General features: G+C 44.9%; 1 protein-coding gene across 1 annotated transcript; it reads left to right on the top strand.

Annotated features, from left to right (window-relative positions):
- The first annotated feature begins 171 nt into the window (after positions 1-171).
- usp48 (ubiquitin specific peptidase 48) lies at positions 172-10,911 on the top strand. The gene is made up of 28 exons (XM_040203164.2): positions 172-354; positions 520-657; positions 1,159-1,279; positions 1,390-1,531; positions 1,900-2,027; positions 2,751-2,875; positions 2,988-3,096; positions 3,314-3,447; positions 3,558-3,643; positions 4,023-4,202; positions 4,433-4,570; positions 4,778-4,927; positions 5,578-5,778; positions 6,246-6,357; positions 6,608-6,738; positions 7,050-7,124; positions 7,245-7,369; positions 7,648-7,770; positions 7,875-7,936; positions 8,506-8,616; positions 8,747-8,877; positions 8,995-9,101; positions 9,180-9,287; positions 9,394-9,570; positions 9,650-9,775; positions 9,908-9,956; positions 10,048-10,074; positions 10,261-10,911. Exons 2-28 carry the CDS (start codon positions 524-526, stop codon positions 10,281-10,283), a joined length of 3,135 nt encoding a protein of 1,044 aa, XP_040059098.2. The 5' UTR covers positions 172-354; positions 520-523; the 3' UTR covers positions 10,284-10,911.
- The last annotated feature ends 449 nt before the right edge of the window (positions 10,912-11,360 follow it).

Genomic DNA, 11,360 nt, shown 5'->3' with positions numbered 1-11,360 from the left:
TATTTTTGATGAAGCTGCTGTACGCATGAGAGGTTCGATACTATTTGCACTTAACCCAATAAACCCGTTACGCTAGCGTCAGGTAGCGTTGAATTGAACATGCAGGGGAAATGACTTGCTAACGCTGCCGGTCGGCTAGCTACGTTTTAGCTAGCTAGCTGACATTAGCACGAGGGAAGTCCTTACTGCTGGCGTTGTCCTGGACATAGTTTGTCGTGTCTTTTTGTATTTCAGTGCTCTGTTTATTACTGCGATGTGTGAGGTGATATGCTCACATTTTATGTTCAATAGGGTAATTAGAGAACTAGTAAGCTAATATTAGCTGCTAGGTTAGATAGCACCACGTAGCTAACGGTAGGTTGCTTCGTTAACGTTAAGCTATGACATGTAGGAACTTATTTACCCCCTGTTAGCCGGCTATGTTAGCATTCCTGCAAACAGTTCTGCTAACCTCAGGCCATAGCATTATTGTGTTTCTTTACTTTTCTACCTGACCGTGTGGCTAACGTTGCGTCGTAGGACGATGGCGCCCCGCTTACAGCTGGAGAAAGCGGCTTGGCGTTGGGTGGAAACGGTGAAACCAGAAGAAATAAGACCGGAGCATATCGAGCTAGCATATCGCGTCAATCTTCCGGCCTGCAAGAGAGGAACCTGCAGGTAACGCTACGATATGAGAATATATTGGTGGACACGTAATCCTTGTTGTGCTTGCATGTGCCAGTAAAGAATACCGCTTACGGATGTTTGAATTGGTTTTAAAGTTGAAGACGTAATGGCTCCCCAAAAAGATGCTAATGTAACGTTAACATCACAAGTCCGATTTGCTTCCTTGTGGATGAGCCTTCCTGGAATGAAGACCTCAGACTTTGTCTGAAAGGTCAAGAACATCCACTGCAATTGTCTATTTGACTAAACAAAATAATGATAACGTACAAGACGGTAGACAACTTATTCATATAGTGGAATGTCGCTTAGCTGTGCCTGTTCCTGTATGTCAGGGTGAGCAGCTTGGCATGCAGGACACAAACCTACCGTGTAGTTTGTCAGGACTTTCGCATGACCCTTTTCTGTACATAATAAATATATACATATACATATTTCATTCTACCAAGGCAGTTATTGGAACATGAAGTCAATAATCATGGCGTGCGCTTGCAGGAGGAATTGCAAAGGAAATCCCAACTGTCTTGTGGGTATTGGTGAACAGGCTTGGCTTGGGGATATCGATGAAAATGCTTTCCACAATATTGACGACCCAAACTCAGAGCGTCGTGACAAGGTATTTCCTTAACCCAGCCACACACACTGCTCATTGTTCGCCTGGGAGAATGTCTGAAGAGATCATTCATTCTCTCTTTCAACCTCCCTCGGCCTTTTGTCCTCTTTCAGAACACATTTGTTGGCTTGACCAACCTGGGTGCAACATGTTACGTCAACACATTCCTACAAGTGTGGTTCCACAACCTGGAGCTGCGTAGGAGCCTCTATCAGTGCCACAATTCCCGAGCGGAGGAACACAATGCTGAGTCTGGTACAACTGATAACCTTTTCACTTTTTGCTGCATACGCTTTAAGACGCGTACGTATCGTCAGCGTTCACTGTTTTCATTGGGTTTCACTCTCAAAGTGAGTGACATTCAAGCTTTCTGACCCTTGTGCTCTTTACGCAAGTCAAGCACGGAAACCCATACCTATACTTTGGATCAAGTGAACTGAACATCAGGCCTCTATGAAGTTTGTTTAGTTCATCTCCTTTTCCACGATGGCATTGGCAATTCAGAGTTTTTCTCAACACTTATTAAAAATTATTTGACAGCCCACTTACAAAATCACATGTTTGTCCTTTTTAAATGACGAAAGCATTTCCTTGTCTCAAACTGACGTTTCCGTCTCTTTCAGAGTACGAGCCTCAGTCCATCTGTGAGCACCTGCAGTATCTTTTTGCCCTCCTACAGAACAGCAACAGAAAATACATCGACCCAACAGGACTGGTCAAAGCACTGGGCCTGGACACCGGGCAGCAGCAGGTAAATCCCTGCGACCCACGAGGCCGATCATCGGAACCTTCATTTAGAAACACAGAGCTGCTTTCACAGTCTCTCTAAAGATGATTGTGTATGCGTCCTGGAACCTTCTCTCTTACGTATCCGACTGTAGAACTCTGTATTATTGTATTGTCTCAAGACCTCAATGGTCAAAAATACCATTTGTTATAAGTTGCCTGAGCACAAAGGGATGTCTTGAAATCAGACCAACTGTGATCAAACGCAGTGGATAATGAACCAACTATTAATTCCACTGTTCTGTAGCAGAATCCACACAGATGGGGAGCGACTGCGTGTCTATTAAAGCAGTGGTATAATCGTAATATCACAGTATGCTAACACAGACAATTATTTAATGCCTTGTCTTTTGCATTACATTAGCTGCATCAATTCAATTCATGCTTAAGGACACAACGTAACACAACATACACAACAATTCGGTAACTTCAGCCTTTTATAACAGACTCCATGCACAGACAAACAATAAAAACTGAGAAGTAGTTTAAAAAGACTCAAATTATCTAACTTGAATGAATTCCGGGAGAAGGCTTTTTGATGCAGAGTTCTACTTGACGAGGCTGCATGAGGTCAAATAGAGACGATTGTATAGTGAACACATCGTAAAGCTCAGGAGTCAAACATGTGGTTTGTGATATTGGGTTGTATCTATGAAGTTGAACTGACTTGAATCGGTTTTATTTTAAGGATGCCCAAGAGTTTTCAAAGCTCTTCTTGTCTCTGCTGGAGGACACGCTGTCCAAGCAGAAGAACCCTCACCTGCAGAATGTCATCCAGCGACAGTTCTGTGGACAGTTCTCCTACGTCACTGTGTAAGACTCTGCACTCAACCCAAAACTGAAAAAGCGTTGGAACAGAATGTTAAAACTATTTGTTAACTGTCTGCTGTTGCTGTTCTGCTACCTCGGTTTGTTTGTCTTCCAGCTGTAACGAGTGTGGACGATCATCTGCACTGCCGTCCCGATTCTACGAGCTGGAGCTGAACATCCAGGGCAACAAGAACCTCACCGAGTGTGTCACAGAGTTCCTGAAGGTAGCTTTCACCACCTACACCCTGGGACAGTGGTTCTGCTGTGTTTGTATTCATCAGGCATCCAAGCACACACACACAACTTTACTTATTTTTATTATTTTTTATCTTTATTGCGACAAGAAGGCATTTGTAAGGAACACTCACACCGCTCTGACAGATGTGTGTTTTTGCTGTTGCACACCGGTTGACCTCTCTGTGACCCTCCTGCACCGGTCAGGAGGAGAAGTTGGATGGGGAGAACCGCTACTTCTGTGAGAGCTGTCAGACTAAGCAGTGTGCGACGCGCAGGATCAGACTGCACAGCATTCCTCCCACCCTCAACCTGCAGCTCATGCGCTTTGTCTTCGACAGGTCAGCCAAATGCTTTGTTGATTCCTCTTTGGGAACCTTGGATTTTTGAATAAAAGGCAGCGGCATGTCAGACTGTCATACCGTCTACTGAACCATGTGGTCTTCCCCAGGCAAACGGGCCACAAGAAGAAGCTCAACACCTTCATCAGTTTTCCAGAGCAGCTGGACATGGGGCCTTTTTTAGAAGGAAAAGCAGGTATTGGCAGTAATGCCCTCTGTGACACACACACACACATTCTCCAAGCTCCCTTCAACGCATACCGACCTGTCGGCTATACAAATAAAACTAAACGTGCATATTATTAAGTTTTAAGACCTCGTCCTTTATATGAGAAAGCAAGAGGGACACTTTAGACAGTCCTCCGGGTCAAAGCAGGGTACATTCATGTGGGTGATGGATTACCATCACTACAACTTCACTCGCTAACGTGTCTCAGTATTTAATTGGCGATGCATTGCTTGCTCAAATATACCACATCGTATCCCAGAGAACAGCGGACACTGTTTTTTTTGATGACTCGTTGAAAAGTAATCGGATTGATATTTGTGCGTCTTTGGACGGACTGTTCTTCCAGACCACAAGTGTGTTTATGAACTGAGTGCGGTTCTGATCCATCGTGGCATCAGTGCCTATTCGGGCCACTACATCGCCCACGTGAAGGACGCTCGGACAGGCGACTGGTACAAGTTCAACGACGAGGAGATTGAGAAGATGGAAGGCAAGAAGCTGCAGCTCGGCACTGAGGAGGACATTGGTGAGTGGTGCTGAATGAGTGAACGTCTCCACACCCGCCTCATGTAGTACGAGTCTCATTGTCCACTGGCGTTATCTCAATGTAGACATTTTTTATTTTACTTTTAAAAAGGTATTTTTAACCCAGTCAAATGTTAAACTGCAGCCTAATCTTTCACCCACCGGAGTTCCTGTATACACATACATTTTCCTAAAGTTGTTGCTCTTGTTCTTGGCGTTGATGGTCCCCAGCTGAGACAGTGAAGTCCCAGACACGAAAGCCAAAGTGCAGTAAAGGCTACCACTGCTCCCGAAACGCCTACATGCTGGTGTACAAGGTCCAGGAAGAGGAGAACACAGATCCCTCCTGGACCAACGTCGAGGTGCCAGGTGAGAAGTAGAATAAGAAGTGATTTGTTTGTTTGATGTGTCCTTTTAATCCTTGACGTAAACAAAGATGGCGGCCAGAAAAGCCATCTTTGTTTTGCGTCAGGGGATTCGGGCGTGTCTTGAGGAACGTTGTTATTCTAGTAAAGATCCAGCCTTCATGCCGGTTCCTGTCTGACGGTTTCTTCTACCTTGTGTCCCGGTTGGCAGCCTTCCTTCAGAGGTTGGTGGACCAAGACAACCACAAGTTTGAGGAGTGGTGCAACGAGATGGCCGACATGAGGAAACAGAGCGTTGATAAGGGCAAAGCCAAGCATGAGGAGGTGAAAGAGCTCTACGAGCTTTTACCCGCAAAAGACGGTCGGTAAAAACATTCCCCAACCACCCACAGTCCACTTAACAGATACACTAAAGCCGGGGAACATGTGTGTTGTGATGGGGGGGGATACTGCTGTCTGTAGTACTACTACAAGTACAACAGCCCACTGAGCCAGGAGCATCGGGCGAATACTGTGTCTTAAACTTAATTCCTAAAACCTGTAGCACTCTGATTTTGGGTGTTTTTGCAATGACACTATTGTATCACAGCATTTCAGAATATGAAAGGATTCTCTACTCAAAACATGATTCTACCATGTATCATTGTATGAGTAATGTAAGACAGCATGTGTTGAAGGAGTATCTACGTGTACATATATATGTATTTACTGTGTATTTCATTATTCCAAAGTGGCAACATTTCACTTTTATCTTTGAAGCAAGCAAAAGCTGACATAAAATGTTACATCTTAACCCACATGAAGGCCGAGGTGGAAAGTCCTCATGTCTGATATGTTGCGTGTCGGCAGGAGCAGCAGAGCTGTACTCCTGCTTGTGTGTGTTTATCCCAGCAAAGCCGCTGTATCTAAATGCACAGCCGTACGCTGCCTGGATTTAATGAAGATGAATGAATGATCCAAAGTCCCGTGTCTCTTAATGTCGGATGTGTCTCTCTGCTTTCCCCCCCTCAGGCGAGCCGTATGAGTTCATCCCTCTGGAGTGGTTGAAGAAGTGGCTCGAGGACTCCACTGCCACAAAGGAGATCGACAACTCCCTCTTTCTCTGTTGTCATGGCAAACTGCACCCAGACAGGGTGGCAGACTCCAAGAGGGTTTCCCTCCAAGCCGCTCAGCTCCTGTACGAGCGCTACGGGGGAGGGCCGAGGATGGACGGTCAGTCAAACACAGGGTTTGCTCTCTGCTCAAATCATGAGCTTCAATAGTTACACAGAAGTAGGTATCACAGTCATTTCTACAAATTCTGCAAATCATCAGTCACTTGTAATCAACTGTGTGTGTGTGTGTGTGTGTGTGTGAGAGAGAGAGAGAGAGACACACACTATAACACGCAAATAACCACAGGAAGCAGGCTGTGCCGATCCACTGCTTTTGTCACCTTCAAATCCCTTTAATCTGTTGAAAAGCAAGTTAGTTTAGCTTGATAGAGCAATTTCTTAACTCTAATAAATGATCAACATCACACAGAAGCAGTGAGTCAGTTTAGGTCATTCATTCACATTGCAACTTTGTGCTCAAAACATATCGCAATCTTTATAAATGTGTCACATCCTGACTTCTTCTAAAACCACAATGTTCGTCTTCTACATTTGAACATATTGCACCTGTGTGTGTTTGTCCAGGCTCGTCTCTGTGTAGAGAGTGTGTTGGCCAGCGGTGCAGAGTGCTGCGGCTGAAGAACCAGCTCAACGAAGACTACAAGGAAGTGACCAACCTGGTGAAACGCACGCTCAGGTAAACGCGAATGAATAGCAAAGTCATTTTGGCAGCTCAAAGCCACAAGGAACATGCGTTAAAGTCGCTTCAATGCTGCGTAGCCGGTATGTGTTGCTGCCGCTGATATTATGAAGGAACGTGGTCTCAAAGTGACCGTAGTTAATGAGGGAGGACATAGAACCATACGAGGGAGGGGTCCTCATGCAGGATTGCTGTGGAGCTCGCTCATGGGTGTGTCTCACTGTGTGTGTGTGTGTCTCTCGCTCAGTGGTGAGGGTTACTGGGTGGGAAAAGCATCCCTGCGTAGCTGGAGGCAGTTGGCTTTAGAACAACTGGAGGAGGACGAGCACGAAACCAAACACAGCAATGGGCAGACCAACGGACAGGGACCACACAAAGGTAGGTATCCAAGTGGATCCACGTTAATATGAAAATGATTATGTGATTTATAGTGTGTGTGTGGGGCAAAAAAAAGAACCTTAGAACCTGGACTATTGCTTTGTCACTGGTTAGACCGTCTTGAGGAAAGTGAACAACTTCCACCTTGAGGAGCTACGTTAGCTTAAGCAACAGTAGCATCCAGCTACAAAGTTATAATTCCCCGACAGTGTGTGTGTGTGTGTGTGTGTGTGAACAAACATCCCCCACAAACCTCCTTGACAGAACTGTTGAGTGTTGTTAACCTTCGTGCTGAATGGTTTTTATCGTAGAGTTTGGCTCTGAGCTGTCGGAGGGCAACGGGGACGAGATGAAGACATTCAATGAAGATATTGTCTGCTGTCACGGTACGGTTCCATCCTGGGCTTCTAGAATGATGTTACAGAACATTTCTGACATAGAATCAATAACTGTTTTCATGACAAAGCACAAGGTAGTAAGTGTGTGTGTGTGTGTTCCTGCTGTAGGAGCTCTGAGTATTTTGGAGACTGAAAGAAAGCTGGTATCTTCCGAAGTTTGGACCAAGCTGAGGGAATATTTCCCCAAAGCCCCAGAATTCACCCAAATCCAGGAGTCGTGTCAGCAGTGCCTGGTGAGTGGACGCTGTGCTGGACCACGCCGCCTCCTCGCTCACCAAAGCCACTGGTTTTCCCAAAAGGCAGAAGCTTTGCCAGCTGCGTGTTAGTGAGAAGGAGAAGATCACGCGCTGATGGATCACAGCTCTGTGCTCTCACTGTACCACCTGATGTGTAGCTGTGTGCTAATGCTCTGAAACTGTAATCATGAAAGCTACAGACGCACAGCAGACATTCAGAGTAATGTGTAGAGGGAGTCCACTGTAGGTTGATGCGTCTCACTCTGTGTGTGCAGACATTAGAGCAGGAAGAGAAGGACAATGAGGCGGTGAGTAAGATGATGGCCTTGGACCAGAAGAACCAGCTGCTCAACCTCTTCAATGAGAAGAACCGGCCGACACTCAACAAGTGGCCTGAGGTAAACAGTCCACCAGCGTCCGGGTCCAATGTAGCCACTACGTATACGTACATACCAACATACGTACGCCCCAAAAGGCCTCTGACTCCTCTCGTTCTCTCCAGGATACAGACGTACTTTACATCGTCCCCCTGTTTTTTGTGGATGAGTGGAGAAAATTCATCAGGTATGTTTGTTTTTAAGAAACAATTGTAACGAACAAAATACTATTTTGTTGTGGCCTTGCTGTGTGTAGTCACGATGTCAGAGGAGTGAAGTCAGCCTGTATCTTTTCTTTTTTTTATCATCTTATCTGTTTATATTGTTTTAATTTTGCTTATATGTTTTTTATCTTATGTTATTGTTATATTGCACCAATCTTCAAGACAAAATGCTCTATGTGCCAATGAATGGCTTGTGATTTGCTCTCAGGCAACAGTCAGCCATGACCACCAGATGTGACATTAGTAGTGACTTGAATGGATTTGTTTGAGTTTTAAAGTGAGAAATGAGGCTTTTAGGTTTAAGTCTTGTGGCTGTTGACAGGAAGGTCTGTCTGTCAGCGGAACTATTTGAATATAGAATACACTTTAACAGTATTTATACTTTTTTTAAACGTATCTCGCTGCTTACATGGCTTTGTCTGGGTGTCTGCCAGAGATCTTCCTGCGTTCCAGTAGTTTGGGTTTCAAGTAACATCTTTCAGCAGAAATGTTAATATTTCAAATGATCTCAGTTCCCGGTCTTATTTTGAAGGAGGCCCACTAAATCCTCTCCGGTGTCTAACGTGGGAAACACTCTGCTGCTGTGTCCCCACGGAGGGTTCATGTTCACCTACGACTCGCTCATCAACGGAGATGGACAACAGTGAGTTGTGCTTATTTATATACAGTATTTAATAGTTGCTCGCACCTACATTGTAATTGTAGGATGATTATTCATTATTGAGCCGCGCCGCGCCGAACTGGTCTCACGTTGTGCTGTTTGTCCTGCACAGTGTAGCTCTGCTGTGGCCCAGCGAATGGGAAGTGATCAGCAGGCTCTTCATCGTGGACCAGGCGATCTCCATCCACTGCTTCAGAGAGACCTCACTGAGTGACGCCACCACGCAGTACACCACTCAGCCCGGTAAGACGCGCTTCACCTCACACACGCGTGGCCTCCCAATCGCCTCACGCGTCAACATCTCTGCCGGATTGTGGACCTCTTGGACCTCTTTGATGTGCCGCGTGTTCGTGTGTTCAGACATCTGTTGGGAGTGCAGAGAGAGCTTCCTCTTCCAGCAGCAGAGGGACCTCCGAGAGTACACCCAAGCCACCATCTACATTCGCAAAGTCATCGAAGACCAGAGGGTAAGAAGACAGCCGGACGTTGCCACACAACGCCTGAGATGAGAGCCACAGAATGAACCCTGTTGTCCTCCCGCACAGATGATGAAGGAGGCGGCTCCAGAGCTCAACGCCAGCAGCTCGGAGGCGGAGGAGGACAAGGAAGAAGTTCCAAAGGTGGATGGAGAGACAGACTTGGACTTCAGTCAGGTTAGTCCATGACCGAATAGACCCTGTGCAGGTACAGGCTCGTGTGACTTCCCTGCACCTACTGAGCATTGTCAATATCAAGCTCCATCACACGGCTTCATTTCAGTCCCAAGATGGTGCGAAGCGACTCAAGCTGAGCGACGACTGCACAGCAGCCTCGGCTCCTGCAACCAACATGACCAAGCTGGGGGGCATCAGGAGGAGCACCCGGCACAGGAAACTCCGAGGGGAGAAAGCCCTCATCGTGTCAGCTAATCAGACACTGAAAGAGCTGAAAATACAGGTGAGCGCTGGAGTTGACTGGATTCCAGCCTGAGTTAATCCGGTGGATTCACAAAGCTGACTTAGCTTCTGCCCTGCAGATTATGCACGCCTTCTCCGTGGCCCCGTTTGACCAGAACCTCTCCATCGATGGAAAGAGTCTGACGGACGACTCGGCCACACTGGGTAGTCTGGGCGTCATCCCCGAAAGCATAATCTGTCTAAAGGTACTTTTGACGTAGAAATCGTAACCACTGCAGCTTCAATCTGGACTCCCATCACATCTTTTCATGGCGATTACATTGATGTGATTGATTTTTCCTTCAAGTAACATTAATAAAAACATTATTTCCTCACAGGCCGATGAGCCGATAGCAGACTACGCTGCAATGGACGATGTCTATCAGGGTAAATACTTCCATCGTCACCTCTTTGATCACGTTATTTCATATTAATAAAAGTTGAAAGATGATTAAACTGTCTTTGTCTTCCTTCACAGTGAGAATGCCGGAAGAGGGATTTAAAGGTGAGCACACTTCCGTTTTATTTTTTCTTCTGACAGCGGGAAGTTCTCATCTCTATTCTGCACTATAATGTGTTACGGCTGAGATGAAACAGCCAATAACAGAACGACTAGATTCCTAATCAGACGATTTGATAAATGAAATCCATGTTTTGGTTCTGATCTCATCGCTTCTGTTCCTCTCTGCAGGCACTGGGCTTCTCGGGCACTGAGGAAAGCTTGGATTGGACAGATGAAATTTTAAAAAAATGATGGCTTGAATTTGTCAAGTGTGCATATATCAATAGGTTCTTTAATTTGTTTGTTTTTTTACGTTTTGAGTAGGCTTTCTTTAATAAAACTGTGACTATGTTGCAAAGCCGCATTCTTTCTCTACATACGGTTAGCTGGTCTTTGATATTTAAAACTCGTAATCATTCTGAAGGACTGTGGTCGTGGATCTGATGCATTTTGAATCTTGGCTTCAGTCTACTGTTACTCCGGGAAACAGGCTTTGTTTTTTGATTTTTTTTTTTTTTTTAAATTATGGCAGATGACAAATTGGCGATGTTTTTTCTTTCCATTATGTGGAAGCTGTGTTCTCATTGCAAAGGTTTGGGTTTTGTCACAAGAATGCACGAGTAACTGTTAACTATTAAAAATTGTAACTGCTCTTAAAAGTTAGAACATTTATTACCTCTACAGCAAATCTATATCCATATACTCCGTATGTTAGAGATACATAGCCACACAGTATGTATCGAGGCTGATACCTGGAAGTGAGAAACAGAAGGCAAGCAGTGATACGTCTTGTTCTTTTCACTGTTATTTCTTATGGACAATAAAGTTATTTTCAAAGCACCCTGTTGTCGCATACACACAATCGTTCCTTTTATAAATTGTGAGTTTTTATTCCAATAACTAGTGATTTGGGGATTAGTTCAGTCCTGTGAAGTCAAATGACCGTATGCAACATGATGAAACAGTCCAGATGTTACACGTGTCATCTTCAAATAACATGCACAGCTGTATACACCCTGGAAGGTTGTGTTTTTATATCATTAAGTTGCACAAGTATCATCTTAAACAGCAAATTTTTGATTACAAGACGAGCAAAACACATTAGAATACATTAAGAAACTATCAGAATAAATGTATAATACCAAATCGATTTAAATTGATACAACAATCTGGAATTGTGTTTATCGAATGTTGCTGTAGAATTCAAAAAGCTTCAAAGGTGTCCAATAGGGATCCATTTGACAATATCAGAAAGTTGTGTACAGAGAGAGATGTCTGGCTTTGAGAGC

The sequence above is a fragment of the Gasterosteus aculeatus genome, chromosome 17 (genome assembly GCF_964276395.1).
Source record: "Gasterosteus aculeatus chromosome 17, fGasAcu3.hap1.1, whole genome shotgun sequence".
Taxonomy (NCBI): domain Eukaryota; kingdom Metazoa; phylum Chordata; class Actinopteri; order Perciformes; family Gasterosteidae; genus Gasterosteus; species Gasterosteus aculeatus.
Note: the sequence above shows the minus strand (reverse complement) of the source record. Positions and strands in the feature narration are given on the sequence as shown.

Excerpts from the sequence above, each read along its gene's own strand:
- usp48 (XM_040203164.2), top strand. The coding sequence starts at position 524 with ATGGCGCCCCGCTTACAGCTGGAGAAAGCGGCTTGGCGTTGGGTGGAA. Across the intron at positions 8,617-8,746 it reads ATCAACGGAGATGGACAACA|TGTAGCTCTGCTGTGGCCCA; the intron begins GTGAGTTGTGCT and ends TGTCCTGCACAG. Across the intron at positions 8,878-8,994 it reads GCAGTACACCACTCAGCCCG|ACATCTGTTGGGAGTGCAGA; the intron begins GTAAGACGCGCT and ends TCGTGTGTTCAG.